General features: G+C 57.2%; 1 protein-coding gene and 1 long non-coding RNA gene across 11 annotated transcripts in view; one reads left to right on the top strand and one right to left on the bottom strand.

Annotated features, from left to right (window-relative positions):
- LOC309658057 overlaps nucleotides 1-18,548 on the bottom strand; it is a 271,553-nt gene that overhangs the window by 88,474 nt on the left and 164,531 nt on the right. The gene's annotated exons all lie outside the window — the stretch shown is intronic.
- PTPRF (protein tyrosine phosphatase receptor type F) overlaps nucleotides 1-18,548 on the top strand; it is an 86,026-nt gene that overhangs the window by 10,572 nt on the left and 56,906 nt on the right. For all 10 annotated transcript variants that reach the window (XM_082454866.1, XM_082454863.1, XM_082454859.1 and 7 more), the window contains exons 3-5: nucleotides 3,627-3,762; nucleotides 12,385-12,530; nucleotides 12,709-12,850. In XM_082454866.1, coding sequence (XP_082310992.1) covers nucleotides 3,672-3,762; nucleotides 12,385-12,530; nucleotides 12,709-12,850 — 379 coding nt within the window. In that variant the 5' untranslated portion in view covers nucleotides 3,627-3,671. The remainder of the gene's footprint in view (nucleotides 1-3,626; nucleotides 3,763-12,384; nucleotides 12,531-12,708; nucleotides 12,851-18,548) is intronic.

Here is an 18,548-nt window from a genome sequence, read left to right as displayed (position 1 = left end):
ACAGGCCTTTCCGTGACGTTTGTATTCGAATCCTGTGGCTTGATGTGGGGCCTGCTCCTTCCTTTTCCCTCAGAGCAGTGATTCCCAGGCTCTTCACTTTCACAAACCAGTAGTTTCCAAAAGTACTTGGGGGCCAGACATGGGGTTGGCAATTTTTTATCTTGCCAAGTAAGGACATTATAAAAAAAAAAAACAACTGGTATCTGCTATCACTATCACTTCCTACAAGAAAGGACATTTTAACACCAAGGACGTAATTTCAGAATAAAGGACAGTTCTTCCCAAGAAAGGGCAGTTGGCAGCTTTACACTGATGTAGCAAAGAAAAAGCGTATATTAAAACCATTCTGAGTGTAGAAAAATGGCATTTGATGATATTGTACAGTATCGTTCAGTATGGAATTGTTTTCCTGCCCAAGTGTATCAGTTGGTAGAACCGATGGTCCGCAGTGCAATTCAGAGACGAGCTGAGCGTGCAAGTGCTCAGGCCATGTTTTCATCTCGGCTGTTGAGAGCCCAGACTCACCCAGCCGTGGGCGGAAGTGGACGCTCTGCTCTTAACGCTGTTGCACTGAATTCAGAAGGTTCTCAGCTACCCCAGCAAGGCTAGCGTCGGTCCACCTCCCTGCTCCCCTCCCGCCACCTCCCCACAGGTGACCCTGAGCGCTCTGGGGTGGGGGCAGGGCCAGCGTCTAGACAGAGGCCAGACCCAGGAGCCAGGACTCCTCCTATGCGGGGCCCTGGAGCTGGGAGTGGCCTGCGCCGCCTGACACTGGGGCAGGCTGTGTGCCCAGAGTCTGGGGCGGAGGCAGCTTGCTGACACCAGGAGCTGGTTAGGGAGAGGCCCTGGCCCGGACAGCTCTGTGGTTGCCGGAGTAGTTCCCTGAGAACGTGTCCATGTCTGTGTGTCCCCGCGTCTTCCAGTCTCTCTGGGTGTCCTCGTGTCCGTGGACCACTGGGAAGAGCTCTCTGGGAGGGAATGTCATTGTTTTCAACTTTTTCACCTCTGTCTGTCCTACTTTTCTGCATCTGAACAGTATCCTAGGCACTCCAGACCCAGATACACAGGAGGACCCTGGGGTCCCCAAGTCACGGCCACTTGTCTTTGTCACAGTGGGGGTGGGGTTACCAGAGGCAAACCCAGTTTCTCTGACACCCGTGGGCAGAATCTCATCCAAGAGTGTACCACATGATGTCTGCTCTGGAATTAACACCCCCTTGATGGCTGTACTGGGGACTGACACCCCATGATGTGTATAACAGGGTTATTCCTCTATGATAACGTACCCCTATAATGTCCATCGGGCAGCTGCACCCCCATGATGTCTGTCTACACTCACATGATGTCTGGACAGGACTGCTACACTTCCGTGATGCCTCTACCTGGGAGTTGCACTGCCATGATTACTGTACCAAGGCAGTTACAGGGGATTACGCCTCCGTGATCATTGTACTGGGGAGTTACACCCCATGATGATTGTGCTGTGCAGTTGTACCTCCATAATGTCTCTTCTTTGTAGCTTCATCCCCTTTACATCCATACCAGGGAGCTATGCCCCCCACGGTGTGTGTTCCTGAGGGTTATGCCCCCATGATGTCTGCACTGGGAGGAGGGTTCACACCCCGACTGCTTGTACCTGGGAGTGAAGCCTTTTTGAATATTATATTGTTGCACCCCATGATGTCTGTACTAGTCCCCTCTGCCTCTGTCCTTTGGTGTAACACACCACTGATATATGTACCAGGAGCTGCAAGATGGTTGTATCAAGGGGCTATACCCCCATGACACCCTGGCCGGGCAGTTCACCACCTGATGTCTGCTGGGAAGTTGAATTCTATCGTTGGTCGCACTGCTGCACGACAGTGCCATGATGACCAAGCCCAGACAGACACGGCCTTAGTGATGCACGTCCTCCATCCCAAGTTGGCCGTATGGGGCATGGTGCTGGGGACTTCCTCTCTCCTGGTCTCGCCACACTGAGCGGAAGCCCAGGCATGGTGTAAACGGGGCTGGACGCCCACCATGCTGCTTCAGTGTGCTCGCTTTTGCTGCTCAGCCTGTCTCAGACTTTCGGTGAGATCTTGGGACAAGGGACATCTCCCACCCTTTCCCCTTTGTGTTCAACCCCTACCTCACTTCACAGTTGTACCTGCTTTGTCCCAGCACCTTTGCTCACCTCCTGCCCTCTGATCTTATGACCTTTGACTGTCCCAGTTGAGACTAGGGTCTAATTTCCAGGGAGGAGCAGAGCCATCTTTGAGCCCTGCCTCTTCCTGTTCACCAGCCCTGTCACCTCCTTGCAAATATTCTTACCGTTGTGGGTCAGCTGGCACCTGGGTCTGATCCCCACTCTCCCACCAGAATCCGTAGGTACCACTGTGGGGCCCCCAGGTGTGTTCACCGTCACTCACTCCCCTTCTGCGCCCTGTTGTGTCTCCAGAGCATTAATGAGGGGCTTTGTGCACCAGCCCCTGGCCCAGAGCAAGGTGTAAGCAGAGCTGGTGGGCACTGGCACAGATCCCCAGAAGCCCCCTGAAAGGGAGCCATGGGAGAGAGACCCTTGGGAGCTCGCCACCGGGGCTGGAGAGTGATAGCAGTGTATCTGTACCGTCTCGTGTGGCCATGCTGCGGGCTCCACATTGGTGCTGGGCAGAGTGGGCGGCGGGGGCACACCTGGCTGAGGAGCCCTGTAAGCAAAGGCCTGGGGGCATTCAGGCAAATCCCGAATGGTCTTCCCCATGCGCAGGTTCCTGGCTCAGCCCGGATGGCAGTTGTGAGCAAGTGCACCCCACCCCTTGATATGCTCTGGGCCACTGGGGCAAGGGCAGAGGAGGTGTAAGGTTGACTCTTAGGGTCCAGCACCCCCAGTCCTGGCCACTAGGGCCTCCCTGTGGTTTCCTGTGGAGTGGGAAGGTGCCATGGGAGTTGGGTAGGATGAGGGTAACCAGGCGGGGCGGGTGCAACTTGTCCAGAGCACGTCCTGGCGAGCCCGGACGGGTTGTGGCTTTGGCTCCAAGCCTCTGATACCTGGATCTTGTCTGCCACGACCAAGGCTGTGCTCTGAGGTTTGTGCCCAGCATGCGGGCTCTGCTGGGGAGAGGAGGGGCAACAGGAGACCCCAGGGACTCTGGAGTCCCTGGCCTCTGTGGGTCTGCTAACTGCTCCGTCTTGGTCTTGCTTTGTTTGGTCTCTGTCTCCACCTGTGTGTCTCTGTGTCTCTCGGACCCCGTTTCCCTGTCCCAGTCCCCTTATGGAGGCAAGTTGGAAATTCTAGGTCTGGAACGGAACATCCCTATACATCGTCTGGTCTCAGTAGTCCCTGCGCCCTACTCAGGTTTAGAGAATGACCTGGGGGCCTCTTGTACTCTCTCCCTACAGTGTGACTGGTGGGTTATCCTTGGAGTCACTAGGGGATCGATGAGGAGCCTGGGTTTTCACAGGGGTCGGAAGGTCTGGGTGGTCATTGCACATACCCCACAGGAGGGGGTATCTGTTGAACTAGGCTCTGGGTGGTCAACGATGATGAGTGGTGGTCTTGGTGGTGAGTGGGGGCCAGGAGGTGGCATGTGGGCAATAAGACATTGGTGGGTACCAGCTAATTGGCCCTGCCCTTCTCTCTGTCACAGGTTGATTGTCCTGGACTGTGGCTGGCTGTGGTGCTGGAGCCCTGGATGGCCCCTGAGCCAGCCTCAGGGAGGACGATGGTGCCCCTCATGCCCGCACTCGTGATGCTTGGTTTGGTGGCGGGTGCCCACGGCGACAGTAAGTCTGACCTCTCAAGGCATGGGATCTCCTAGATGGAAAGGTGCATTCCTCCCAGCAGGACTCTGGAAGGGGGGACGAGGCCAGCCACTAGGAGAGACAGGATGGCTAGATACACCTCCAGACCTTCTGTCCTAGAGAGCCCCCCCCACTTGGAGAGCCCCCCTCCAAGTAATACTCCAGCCCCGTTCTTCCTTGGAGCATCCTGTGGAATACCCGCGTGTCTCTTAAGGTGCGCCAGGGTGGGGCGTGTCTGAGTGTGACCCTGTTTATGGGGTGGAGGTGAGACATGTCCAGGACTCGTGTGGTCATTAGTGACGTGCTCAGGCGTGTACTCTGTCCACCACTGTGGACCTGTGCAGAAGGCACAGTGTGGGCCGTGTCGGTGTTGGTGTGGGAATGGGGGGCTGCACACAGGAACATGTTATGGATACGTGAGTGGGATGCCAGAGGTGTCCACAGGTCCAGGGAAAGATGGGAAGGCGAGCCACCATAGCCCTTCCCCTGGACCAGACCTGTGTGTAGACACTGAGCACTTCCTTCCCCTCCCCACTTCAAGGCAGAGGGGCATCCCCCTCCCCCAGCCCCTCAGCCCTGAGAATGGGGGAAGATTGCTCTTGGCCACAGGAAGCTGGGCTCCAGCGCCCCTCTCTGTGTATGGGGGGAGATGGGATTGTCCCCTGCCCAGATCCAACTCCGAACTTTGGTCCCTTTCCTGCCGCCCTTCCCCCTGCCTGGCACTATAAGACTGGCCGCAGCCCGCCCCGTTGCCATGGTTACCACTGCTTGGTTACCGGTGGGAGGCGGGGCACAGGGCAGATTTAGCCAATCTGCACACTGAGGGGGAGGGGCGAGGTCGGAGCCAAGGTCCCTGGGGAACAGAGCTGTTCCCATCCTGTCCGGAGCCCAGAGGTGGCAAAGGGCCAACCTGGGGGTCAGCCCAGGGGTCAGCAGGCCATAGGGTTCCCCCACCCCCCTCTCCCTGTGTCTGGGAGCAGAGCTGTCTTCTTGCCCCACCCAAACCCTTTCTCCTAATGGCTCATTAATTATTCAGGACCAGATCCTGGAGGGGGTGGGACTGGAGCGCCCCGCCCTTTGTCCTCCAGGTTGGGTGGGGCCAGTAGAGCAAGGAGAAGGAGAGGGCGTTCCTCCCGGGGCGCGGGGTGAGGGGTAATGGGAACCTTGAGGTGCGGGTGATGAGAGGGCTCAGCTAGCAGGAACAGGGAGGGGTTGGGGGTGCGGGTGATCTCCAGCCCGGTTGGGGCTGCTGGGAGAGAGCCTGAGCCTGCAGGGGCAGGCTGGGGTAGAAGTCACTGGGTGGGACTGACAATGGCACGGAGGCGAAGGCTTGTGAGAGCCAGCCCTTGGACACTGAAGTCCTGGCCTTGCTCCCCGACCCTCAGTCTGGACGCTCTTAGGGCCTTCAAATGGGAGCTTGAGAGCAGAGGGAGGACCACCCGGCTGGGCTTCTGGAGACAGTACATCCTGGGAGCATAACTGTCTTCCCTCCTACTCAGACCGAACATGCTGGAACCTGTACCCTCACCCTCATCCTCCCAGACCTGCCCGTCTTTCTGTGTTCTCTCTCCTGGTGAATGGCTTTCCCACCCACCCAGCCACCCAAGTCAGAAACCTGGGCCTCCTCCCAGCCTCCTCCCTCTCTCATACCCACATCCAATCCATCACCAAGTACCGCTGTTTCTCCCTTCTGAATATCTTTGGAATGCGTCCACCTCTCTCTCCGCTGCCCTCACCCAAGCCATGCTCAGCTCTTGCTGGGGCTTTTGCAAGCAGCAACCTCCCAGTGGCTTCCCTGTCTCCAGTCTCTGTCCTCACCGTCCAGTCTCTGTTCCATGGTAGGAGTCGTGTTGCAAAATGAAAGCCTGATCATGTCGCCCCTCATTTTAAAACCCCTCGCTGTCTTCCCCTGTCGCCTTTAGGATCAAGCCTTGGGGTCCAGGCCCTGCATCTTTAAGCCTCTGCCAACCTCATCCTTCACCTACCCAACCCACACCCCCGCCGTGCTGACTTCTCGGTTGCTCCCATGCTCCCAGGCCTCTGTTCCTTCTGTTTCCTCTGATAGGAACCCTCTTCCCCATCCCCTTCACCTGATGAGTTCCCACTCACCTGGAGCCATCACCTCCTCTAGGAGCCTGGGTCATGTGCTGCTCCCCTGGGCACCTGTGACTGCTTCAGGTCTGTCTGTCCCATCGGACTGTGAATCCTGAGGGGTCAGACCATTGTCCAGTTCAGGGCCTGGAGTGTGGTAGATGAGTGAGTGTAGGGGTGGAGTCGGGCCTGAACCCCTAGTAGGACTCAGGGGGCAGGGCAGAACAATTTTTAGAGCAGAGGCCAAGAACCTCCGTGCTGGTCCCTTAAGGACCAAAGACCAGGGTCTTGAAGGTAGGAACCAGCTGGAGATGCCAATGTAGGTGAGTTGAGCTCTGCTCCCAGGCAGAGAGCCACGGGAGAGGGGCATGGGCTGGAGGCTGTGATGACCTGACCCCAGGAACACTGCACATACTTTTGGATCTGTCCCCTGCATCATGGCCAGGCTTGGGCTGGGCCTGGGAGACTGCTAGCTGGGGCGAGTAGTCAACGTGGACAGAGCTGCTGCAAAAGGTAGGGCAGGCGCCCCGGAGAATTGACGACCGGAGCAGTGGAGCGCAGAGCGGACAAATGTGTTTCTATAGGCCTCTTAATGAGACAAATGAATGGGGGCCCTGGCCTCTGAGGGGAGTGCAGGGAAGGGGGGTGGAGAAGCAGCTGCCAAGGGTTAGCCCAGAGGCCCCGGCGTCAATGCCGAGTCAGCTCCGACGGGGACCTGGGCACGTGGGGCTCGGCGGCTCCCCCAGCTGGGGCTCCTGGCTTCTCACGAGGGAGGCTCGTGGGGCCAGAGGTGGTCCTGAGCAGGAAGAGGTTTCTGCTGATCCGCTGTGTGCGTGTCAGGTGCTCGGTGGGAAGAATCCACACGGGCCTGCCTTCGGAGCCCGCAGTGTGGGTTACTACAGCGTCCACTGTGCTGGGGTGGTGCTGACACAGAGGTAGTGACCTAAGCATCGTGGGGGGGAGGTGTAGGAGGCTTCCTAGAAAACGGGAGCCCTGAAGGTTGAGTGGGCATTTGCTAATGGGGGCCGTTGCCTGATGAGATGAGATTAGGGGGAAGAAGCAGGAACGGGCCTGGGCTTCTCCCTGGAGCCCATGGGAGGACCATGATGAGGATCATCTCGCTTTTGTCCCCAGACAGCTTAGCACAGTCCAGTTACTTGGAATCATAGGAGCCCAGAGCAGGATGCCTGATGGCTAGGAGTGTAGGTAGGCGCAGAGGCCTAAGTAGCTGAGGATGTGTCTGTCGTATCACCGCCCCCACCCAGCCTGGGGAGCTGGAACATGGCAGGGTGCTGCACGCAGTTCTGCGGTGCCCTCCTCCTCATCCTTGGGGAGGCAGGACCTGGTGGCCCAGCTAGACTCTGCCCTCCATGGAACTTCTGGCAGGTTGCTTTCTCTCTCAGGGCCTGTTTTCCTATTGCACAATGAGGATAATCACTTCTACCTGGAAAGGTTAACGGAGGTCACATGTTCAAGGCACCTGGCACTTAGTATGTGCTCCCTCCATCCTAGGCCGTGACCTGGGGCTCCCAGTGTGTCCCCTGGGAAACCAGGGTTGTCTCTGAACGGGCTTCCCTCCCGGGGATGCCAGGAGTGGTCACAGGAGCCAGCGTTAACGAGTGCCCAGCTCATCAGACTTTTCAGGGCCTGGGAAACCCGCCTCCCTCCCCTGCCTCACCGCCCCTTGCTGCTGCGCATGTGTGCTCTGCAGGGAAGGCACAAAATAGGTGGCTCAGTTTGGCTGGACCCTGGGAGGTGTGGGGGGGCCCCCCACCCCAACCCCCGCCCAGGCCAGCCCACTTGTTTCCTTTCTTAGGCCACTCCCTCCCACTTTGCATGGGCTCAGCTACCTGCGTGTGTCCAGGGCATGCCCCTGGGGGCTGCTGCCCAAAGACCTGTGCAGCCCACGACCTCCATGTGCTAGGGGAGGGGAGGTGGACCCACATCCTGGTGGGGCAGAAAGCCCCTCCGGACACGTGGTCTTCAGAAGTTCTGTTCAGACCCTCCCCAAACACTAGCTCTGGGTCAGTACTGGGCGAAGTGGTCAAGTCACCTCATTTTGCCTGCCTGCCTGGGGACCTGACCGGTCACTGTGGCCCACGGGCTGCGGGACGCAGAGCAGGCTCCCGCAGGCTTGCGAGTAAGGTGCACAAGAGGGGCAGGGCACGCACGAAGGCAGGGGGGTGCCCACAGACCTGGGTGGGGTGACGCGGCCACAGGGCCAGAGCTGTGTCCTGCACGGTGCTTGGCCTGTGGCAGGTGCTTTTTTTTTTTTGAGAGAGTCAAGAAAGCCTGGAGAAGTTAGCAGGAGTGAGTGTGGGGAAGCGAGCGGGGAGACAAATGTCAGCACAGGGTTTGTGCTCCCCAAAAGTCCGCCTGGTGAAGAGAGGCGAGGGCTTGGCAGGGCTGCGGGAAGAGAGGTGCCCACCCGTGGGGGTGAGTGGGCTGAGGGAAATGAGGGTCTGGTCTGTTGGAGGGGAGGTCCTGCCCCCTGGGCTGCCCCAGGCTGCGTGCTGCCAGTCTTGCCAGAGCCTGGTGGGTGGGTGGGCTGGCAGGGCTCTGGCCCCTCTCCAGCCTCTGGGGCGGGTGGGGGGTCCACCTCCTTGATGGCCCCAGGCCTTGGGCGCCATCCAGCCTCTCCTGTACTCAGGCATTCCCCTTTCTCTCTCTCTCTCTCTCTCTCTCTCTCTCTCTCTGTCTCTCTCTCTCCAGCTTCTGGTTCTTTGTTTGGCGTGGAGGCCCCGCCCCCAGGCACACTCACCCGGCCATTCTGGTTCAGCAGGTTCCAGCCTCTGGTTTCTGCAGCCGACACGTTGAGGCAGGAGTTTCACCCAGGGCTTCTCTCCCCAGCGGGCAGCAGGGGCTCCCCAGTGTGGTGTGTGAGGGGCTGAGGTCTCCGTCTTCCGCAGGCCTTCCCTTGTTGTCAGGTCACCTTCACTTGCCTGCCCCGCCCCCGTGTACCAGGAATGGGTTCGGGCGCTGGGACGGGGGAGAAGCAAGGCAGGCGTGGTATCTGCCCTACTCAGGGTTATTGTTCTCTGTCGGGAAGGAGCCATGAATTAAATACTCCTCCAAAGTGTGGAGAAAGTAATAACCTCACACGTGTACATAACAAACCATGAGCAGTGCTGTGAGAGAGGCGGCGGGAGTCTCCAGAGAGCCTAAAACCCAGAACTGAGCTAGTGGAGGTGGGGGCCACAGCAGGGGGACCAAGGAAGGTTTTCTGAGGAAATGATGTTTAAATTGAGATCAGAAAGGTGAATAGGAGGTAGTGGGTAAAGAGGTAGTCTAAGAGGTTTGTGGCAGAAGGAACGGCTTATGCAAAGGCCCTGAGGCGCAGGGGGTATTGCTTATCCAGTGGACGGGAAGCCAGGGCTCTGGGGGGTGTGAAGGGCTGGGGTGAGACCTGGCAGGGCTCCCGGTCTGAACTCCATCATGACGGGAGTTTAAATCTTGGGATTTAAATCTTGGGAGGCCTTTGGAGGGTTTTGATCAGGGAAGAGGCTGCCGCTTCACTCTGGCTGCTGAATAGAGACTAGGGACGCAGCTGGTTAGGTTGGTGGAGTGTCCAGTCGAGAGAGGGTGATGGCAGTGCAGAAGGAGAGCAGGGAGCTGCTGTCTGGAGGTGTGGGGGAGGGGCGTGCAGTGTGCAGGGGGGTGGGCAGGAGACTGTTCCCCACCCCCAAGTCGGGCAGGGGCGTCCTATCTGAGAGGATCTCAGTGAGAGGACAGGCTCTGCAGACAACTGCAGACTGGGAGAGTCCGGAACCTCCTTCAGAGGGCAGTCGGGGCAAGGGTGAGGCAAACTGAGGCTTCCTGAACCTTTGTGATGTCCCCATACCACTCGGGCCCCCAGCAGGTTTGTGTGTTTCCCCAACAAGGCTGCCCTCGCCCCCTCTGTGTATGTATTCCAAGAGCAGTCAGGTAGGTCCCCGCGTCTCCTTCCTCCAGGGAGGCCCTGGGTGCTGTAGGATGTGCTTAGGATTTGGAATGCTGGATCAAACCCTAGCTCTACTCCAGATCAGTCTGATTTGTCTGTTGTTTAACCTTCTGAGCCTCCATTTCCCCATCTCAAAAACGGGGGTGATATGATGCTAAGGCGGGTGATGGCTGCCCACAGGCAAGGTCCACCACGTGTCCAGCCTGTGCAAGCAGCCTGCAGACATCATCACATTTCGTCTGCACAGAGCCCTAGCACTAGCACCATTTTGCAGATGAGGCTCAGAGGTGGTGAGTGACTTTCTTAATAATTACATAAAACCTCCAGAGCCCACTGGACCCTGGGGTGCTGGGTAAGATGGGCCCCTCCCTGCTCCCTGCAAGGCTGAGCCATCCCAGCTCTCTGTACCTGCAGCTGTCACTCCCGACCCTGGGGGTCCCCCAGACCCTTCCCTCCTCAGAGACTCTGCCCCATCTGCTGTCCGTCTTCTCTCCACTGGATCAGGACCTTCTCCCTCTGCTGGCTCCTTCCCATCAGCATTAAATAAATAAATAAATATTATCTTTCACATCTTAGGAAAAAGAGAAACAAGAATGGGAATTTCCTTGGTGGTCCAGTGGTAAAGAATCCGCCTTGCACTGCAGCGGACGCGGGTTCTATCCCTGGTCAGGGAACTAAGATTCCCACATGCCGCGGGGCGTGACACAATTACAGAGCTCGCGTGCCCTGGAGCCTGTGCGCCACAACTAGTGAGAGAAAACCCGCACGCCACAACCAGACAGAAGCCCACACACCACAACGAAGATCCCGTGTGCCGCAACTAAGACCCAACACAGCCAAAAATAAATTAAATAAATAATAAATAAATCTTAAAAAAAAAAAAGAAACAAGAATGTAAAAACCTCCCTTCAACCCGTCCTCCAGGTGCCATCTTCTCTTTATCTTCCCCATCACAGCCAATCTTCTCTTTTTTTTTTTTTTGACTGCGTTGGGTCTTTGTTGCTGTGTGTGGGCTTTCTCTAGTTGCGGGAGAGCAGGGGCTACTCTTCGTTGCAGTGCGCAATGGGCTTCTCATTGCAGTGGCTTCTTTTGTTGTGGAGCACAGGCTCAGTAATTGTGGCTCGCGGGCTCTAGAGCGCAGGCTCAGTAGTTGTGGCTCACGGGCTTAGTTGCTCCGCAGCATGTGGGGATCTTCCCGGACCAGGGATCAAACCCGTGTCCCCCTGCATTGGCAGGTGGGTTCTTAACCACTGCACCACCAAGGAAGTCCCCAATCTTCTTTAAATAGTCACTGTACTCTGCTCTCCACTTCTTCACCTCTTGCTCCTTGACCTTCTTTGGTCTGGCTTTGGTCCCTGCCATCTCACTGACTCTGCTCTTGACAAGGCCCCCAACTATACCAACGTGAACTGTTTCTGGCAGGTGTCTTGGAGTCTTATAGGCTTGAATTCAAATCTCAGATGTGCCGCTTATTGGATGTGTGACCTTGGGCCTTGACCTCTCTGTGCCTCTAAACTGGGGATAACAACAGTGAAGGACTAAATAAGTACCTGGTGCAGAGTGGGATTATCATCATTGAACAAACATGTTTTTGTGCCAGAGACCAGACCAGGCCTGGGCTCATCGGCACCGAGCAGGTGGTCTGAAATGTCATTTCTCATGGTATCAGGCTTTCTGGAGCTGTTCATTGGTCTGATTAATAGGAAATGGATCCGCTATCAGGATTAGCAAGGCATTTCTACATCTTAATGAAGGCCGGGTTTCCAGGGTCTTGTGACCCTGGGTGGTGGGATTCCAGGTTGGCCCTGGTGTGTGTATCAAAGTGACGTGGGTGGGCATGGCAGTACGGTGTCCAAGCCCCCTCCCTTCTCCCCCCCCCACCCGCCGCCTCTCTGTGGACACTTTGGGGAGACGTCCAGGCCATCGGAAGGCAATAACCCAGCCAGTGGCAGCGGGGTGGGGAGGGCAGATTTACAGGACAGCATTCACCTGGGAAGACATCCAGAGATACTTAGGAGGTGGAATGTCTAGGCCTTCAGGACTGATGGTGTGTGGGGGCCGGGGAGAGGTGGAGTCACAGTTTCTGGCTTGAGCCTTGCGGTGGATGGAGGTACCATCACCCTGGTGGAGAGCAGTGGGGGAGGGACACGTCCAGGGGAGATGCTAGGGCTGTTCCCAGCAACTCTCAGCATGCCTTTATCCTAGAGCTTGGAATTGATGGGGGGATGGGAGACAGAAGAGTGTAGCAGTTAAAGTATGGACTCCAGACTCAGTCTCCTGGGTTCAAATCTTGGCTCTGCCACTAACCAGCTGTCATGTTAGGCAAATCCCTTAACCTCTGTGTGTCTTGACTTCCTTCTGTATAAGCACAGGTAACTGTAGCACCCAGCTCATGTGCTCACAGCTCTTTGAAGAGTGCCTGGCACATAAGAAGCACTGCATAAGGGTTAGGCGTCGCTACTGTTATTTCCTCTATAGCTCTTTCTTGCCCCCCACCCCATGCCTGCCCCCTGTAGTACAGGCCATGTCGGCAGTGACTGTGCCATGATGACCTGGTGTCTCTATCTCTCCAGGCAAACCTGTCTTCATTAAGGTCCCTGAGGACCAGACTGGGCTGTCAGGAGGGGTGGCCTCCTTCGTGTGCCAAGCCACAGGGGAACCCAAGCCACGCATCACATGGATGAAGAAGGGGAAGAAAGTCAGCTCCCAGCGCTTCGAGGTACAGTCTCGGGGAAGGGGCAGGCAGGGCTCCAGGTCTGCCTATTCTGGGGTCTGGTCCTACCTCACCTGCTCTTGGTCTCCCTCCTTGGGGGCCTTTTGGAAGTGAGAGGACGGCTGACCCTGAGCAGGCCTCTGTGTCCTGAGCAGGCTGTGACCACGTGTCTGTCCTGCGGCAGGTAATTGAGTTTGACGACGGGGCAGGGTCCGTGCTGCGAATCCAGCCGTTGCGGGTGCAGCGAGATGAAGCCATCTATGAGTGCACGGCCACCAACAGTCTGGGAGAGATCAACACTAGTGCCAAGCTCTCAGTGCTCGAAGGTACGTGCTCGGGAGGGGTGGGGCCTGGTGGGTGCGGAGACTGATGCAGGGATGAGCCAGCCAGCCAGGCCCGTCCCCGCCGTGGGCTGGGGTGTTTTTGTGGAAAGGAAAAGTGGCCATCCTGGGGTCAGCGAAGGTCAGTGGTGGGCAGGGATGGTCACTGGATTTTTGGCTTGTGCCAAAGCCCGCTGTGTGCCTCGTGTCTTTGTGTTCTGCAGAGCCGGGATGTTGCTTGGTGGGTCTGGGGACTGACTTAAGGTGTGGGGCTGCAGCTACGTATCGCTTGGGGTACATGACTCGTGGCAGTGGATGTAATTTTCATGTGGAACCTGGCAGTAGGCTTCAGAGAGGTGTGTTCCCAGTCACCATTATGAGCAAAGGCCCTAGGCTGGAGGCTGGGGCTCTGTATGTGGACTTTAATGACTTCTCTCACTCCGCGGCTCCTCCATTCATTCACAAACACTCCCTAATGCTGCCTTGTGTCCTGAGAGTTATCTGACCCGGTCCTGCCCTTGAGACTTCAGTCTCCAATAAGTCCTGCGGGTGTGGCCCGGGGACTGGGGGGCAGGGTGCAGCATAGAAGGGAGCTGTGGTCTGAGTCCTGGGGACAAGTGGGAGTTGGGTTGGGGGCCTCGGCAGGGGAATAGCATCAGCATGTGCTAAGGCCCAGAGGCAGGAGAGAATGGTGCTTTCAAGGAACTCTGAGTGGTTCCGTTTGGTTTTGGGGGGGGGGGTCACTGGAGGACACAGAGAAACGGGGAAGAGTAATTCAACATGAGCCTGGAGAGACTGGAGGGCAGATGACACAGGACCAGGTTGAGAAATGAACACTTTCCTGGGGACATAGGAAGCCACAAATAGAGAGTGACATGATCGCCCCCCCCAACCCCAGCCATGATGGAGTCATCAGTCTGAATGTGTCTGCCTATATTTTCAAAATATGGCATTGATTGTTGCTTTTTAAAAAAAATTACAGTAACAATACCTGTTCACTGTTGAAAATTTGGTAAGTATAAAATAGCACATAGGAAAAAATAAAAATCACCTGTTTATCTTACCTCTACTATTAACTTTTGGTTATCTCCTTATAGTCCATTTTCTGTGCATGCATGATATATGTAACAAAAACAAGATTACATTCTGCTCAATGATTTGTGGACTGCTTTTTAAAAAAACATATCATGAACATCTTCCTTGCCATTTTTTTCTGCATCATTATTTTTTAATGGCTGTGGGTTTAAGTGTCACATGCAAGTACCCTAATTTATTTAGCCACTCCCTTATTGTTGGACACATATGTTGTTTCCAGTTTTTTGCTTTTATAAATAAGGTGCTATACGCTTCCTTGCAGATAAGATGTGTTCACCTTCCTGATTATTTCCTTATTCTAGATGCATGGAAGTGGAATTGCTGGATCAAAGGGCACATGTGATTTTAAGCCTTTTCAGTATTTCCAGAAGACTGTGTCGGTTTACACTCTGACCAAACAGGGCATAAGAGGGCCTCTTTTCTGCTCATCCTCACCAGCAGTGGGAATTATCATTTAAAAAAGTCTTTGCCAAGTTAATAGGCAAAAAATGGCATCTCAATTTAATTTGCATTTCTTTGATTACAGAGCAGTTGAACGTCTTTTCGTATTGGCCATTTTTACGTTGTGGCTTTATGTGTTCACACGCACGTCCATTCAGTAACTCCTTTGTGACTGTGTGTCTGCTGCGAGGCGGGGCAGGGCCCTCCAGCTTAGAGGGGCAGTGGAGGACAGGGGTTAGGAGCAGGGGCTCTCGACCACTTACTCTCTCACCTTGTGACCTCAGGCAAGTAACCATGCCTCTGAGCCTCATTTGCTCGCTCTGTAAACAGGGACATAGTACTTGCCACCCAAGCTGGTTGGGAGGATTAAATAGGAGTTAAGCACCTTGCCGGATTCCAGCATGCTATTGGGCTGGAAGCAGCACATCCCAAGCCCAGACGTGTGAGCTGGCTGTACCTGGCATCTCTGCTGCCTGGCAGCATCTGGGTGATGCAGCCCCCACCATCCACTCCTACGGGGGGCGGGAGCCCAGAGGACAGGCCCTGGGCCAAGATCCCTGATGGTTGAGTGCTTTCGTCGTGCTCCCTGCCACCCCTGACCTCAGTTTCCCCACTTATGACCTCAGGACAGGTATTTCAGCACTACCCTCCCTCCTGTTGGTGTCTGCCCCAGCAGGAGCCATCTGCCCTGCCCTGGCATTTGGGAGGTGGCTGAAGGGCCAGACTGTGGCTCCCACCCCAGAGGGCATCTCTCAGGCCCTCATATTAAGGGAAAGAAAGCCTCCTTATTAGTGTTGGAAGAAAAGCCCCCCCAAAGCCCCTACACCCCAATTTTGGCCCTTGCTCTCCCCAAGTCCTCTGTTGGCACTCTCCTATCCCCACCTCTGCCCTGGGCAGCTTTATCTTTTAAAGGGTTGAGGAGGATTGGGATGGTCTGGCAGGGGCTGAGGTGAGGGGGTTCAGACTTGCAGGGGTCTGTCCTTCTAGAGGGGCATTCTTGGCGGAGGGTTTCTCTCGCAGGGGTCTGGGGTCTGTTTGTGCTTCTCGGCGTGGGAGGTGTCTGATGAGGTTGGGAAGCGTGTAGGGCCCTACCCATGCGCCTGGCCCAGCTGAGATGGAGCTGTGGGCCTGAATGAGCCCCTCCTGCTCCTGAAACACAGCACCCGCAAGATGAAATGCTGACTTACCATGTTGGTCTGCATAACCTTGACCCTCTGGCTCTGGGCATGGCAGAAAAGGAGGGGAGTGGGAGGCCTTAAAGGTACCAGGGGGCGGGGCCAGGGGAAAGCAGCCCCGCCCTGCCGCGCCAGGCCTCCTGTGCTGGCCAGGGAAGCTGGGTGTGTGTGGGAGTTGGGTGAAAGTATGGTGTGACTACAGCTGTGGGCTGGGGCCAGAAGACAGCCAGGGTCACTCCTGGGAGGAGGGCTGGGGAGAGGATGAAGCCGGTTTGGGGGCTGGGAATAAAGGTCGAGTCTCTTACCCGCATCATAAACTGCATGGGGCTCACCACACACTGGGCTCTTCAGGGGAGTGGCCCAGGGCTCTCTGGGGTGACTTGGCTCAGGTGAGGGGTTGCTGCCTCCCAGGCCTACGGGTCCACGCCAAGCTCCCTGCCCTGCCTTGCTCCGTGCCGTGCCCAGCTCCCCTCACCCTCCGGGACCACCCACACCACTCCCACTTCGTGGCCTTTGCAGCCGGCTCTCTGGGCAGGACTGCCACTCCCAGTGAGTCCCGACTGCCCTGTGATGCCCAGCCGGCTGCTCCCCGCCCCCTAGGCCCCGCTGGGTACCGGGTGGGGGTACCCGGCACAAGCTGGCTGGGGGTGAGCCGCCCAGTGTTCCTGTCTGAGTGGTAATTGAAGCCATTAGCGCACCAGTCTCTCCCTCGCCGGGTAATGGCAGGAAAAGCTCTTCTCACGCCGCACTCTCGAGGCTGAATCACTCCCCCTCCAACCCGCCCGCTGCCGCCACTGAGACAGGGAATCTGACATTTTCCCTCGCGAGGGAGGGGGAGTGGAGGGGGAGGGGAGACTGGCCTTGCTTCCTGGCCTTTCCCTCCAGGGTGTGGGGAAGCCGGGAGGGTCCTGGAGCTCAGTCTGGAGGTTGTGGATTCACGTGGGCCAGTGGGTTCCAGCCGGGCAGTACCGGTACTGTGGTCAGGAAAGCCCCAGAGGAGGCCAGACAGCAGAGGTGTGCGCAGGGCCCTGGTGACTTGGGCAGGTTCTGGAAGGGCCAAGAAGGAGGAGGAGAAGGGAAAGAGGGGCAAGGAGGAGGGGAGAGGCCGAGGAGCAGGGATAAGCCGTTTCTGACTTTGTGGTGGGCACCTGGCTCTGGGGCCCCCGAGTGCAGGAGGCAGCATTTGCCTCGTGGTCATGGCTACAGCAGGTAGCGTGCACCCTGCGTGTGGTGAGTGGCCTGTGTGCTGTCTGTAAGGCAGTGTGTGTGAGGTGTGTGTTGTGGTGTTACAGTCTTAGGGGCTGTGTGTGCCTTATGGGTTGTACATAAAGCAGGGGGCGTGCGTCCGACTGCGTGTGTGTGTGTGTGTGTGTGCGTGCGCGCGTGCACACGTGCTTGTGCGTATGCACATCAGGCAGTGTGTGTGGGGTGTGGTGTGTACGGCAGGTGGTGTACACCTTATGACCTGTGTCTGCGGCGGGGGGAGGGGTGTGCAGCAAGCAGCCTGGGCTGAGTGTGTGCGGCCAGTCTGGTGCTGTGGGAGGCCGGAGATGCTGTGTCTGGGCTCATTGTCTCCTGGACCCCACAGGTTCCCTGCTCGGAGCTGTCGGTCAGCCAGGACAGCGGGACAGAGACGGACGTGGGGCAGAGTGGTCAGGCTGAGCTGTTCCCAGTGCCTCTGAGAACTGCACCTCAGCAGTTCCTCTGCAGCCAGGCCAGAAGGGAGGGGGCCCCAGATAGGGATCCTGCCCAGGCCTTGGGACTCTCTCCTCTTCCTCCCCTCCCCTCATCGAGCCCAGGCTCCCTTTCACCTGTTCCCACCTGGCCTTGGTGTCTGATGACTGGCCAGGACCGCACCGCTCAGGCCACACAGGAATCCAGGTGCCCACATGGAGTGCCTGGCCTTGCCCCCTTCGTTCCGGATAGGCCCTGCGGGAGGCCAGCTGTCAGGCATGTGGGGTAGTGACCAGGGGAGGGGGGCAGTCCGTGCTGGGCCTGGCCCCCCAGGCTCCGCAGTGGTTCTCACCCTGGTTTTGGGACTGTGGGATGATGGAGGCCCTCTTGAACCCCCCCACCACAGCCCCTTTGGAAACAGCCCCAGGGACATGAGGGCTGATGAGCAACATATGACCCAGTCCTGCGGCCCTGGGCTGGCTGAACCTGGAGCGGGGCCAGTACAGAAGCTTGTGTTTTCAGGGTGGGTGGGCGTTTTCCCAGGGAGTCATCTCTCCCTGCCCCACCCTCCTCCCTGCCCCTGGCCCAGGCCTGACTTAGGAGGGTGGGGAGTTTGGGTAAAGGGCTGCCAGGCAGAGGATGACTCCTTAGGTAGCAGGATGTGCCCCCTTCCTGTTGCCTGCATACGTGTCTAGGTCATGGGCTTGTTTTGAGGAAGCTGGGCCTGTCACCTCCCTGATTTGCATCCATGGAAGATGAAGAAGGAGCCCCAGCACCTAGAACCCGGGCCAGCTTCTGCTCCTTCCCTCGCAGCTGAGGCATGACCTAAGTGCTTCTGGCCCAGTGACTGTGGGATCTGTGACCTGTCCTTCCCCACCCCATTGTGACTGTAGTCGCATTCAGAACCGTGCAGATACGAGGCTCTGCAACCATTTCCTGGAGAGATCTGGGCCCCAGGCATGGGGGTGGGGGAGGTGTCAGTAGGTGGGCACTGCCAGGAGGGTCTAGAAGATCAGACTCTGGGTTTCTTGGCACCTGGGAGCCCCCATTTTTTTCTAGTTCTGATTTGCGTTCAAGGTCCAAGCGGACTTCCTTCTGAATGGGTCCTCTTGTGGGGTGGGCAGTACGCCTGCCTCTTCTGTTAGCCACGGACACGGGACACCTTCCCTGTGCCTAGCCTGCCCCTCCCACCCCTGTGGTCACGGGTGCTTACATGGCCCTGCTGTGCCCGTGGCTCCCTCGCCCACTGCCATCTCCCCCAGCCTCAGGACCACAGCGGAGCCAGCACCTCCGGGAACAGCTAGCCAAGTCGGAGGTTT

This window comes from Balaenoptera physalus (assembly GCF_965194825.1).
Source record: "Balaenoptera physalus genome assembly, chromosome: 1".
NCBI classification, from domain to species: Eukaryota; Metazoa; Chordata; class Mammalia; order Artiodactyla; family Balaenopteridae; genus Balaenoptera; species Balaenoptera physalus.
Note: the sequence above shows the minus strand (reverse complement) of the source record. Positions and strands in the feature narration are given on the sequence as shown.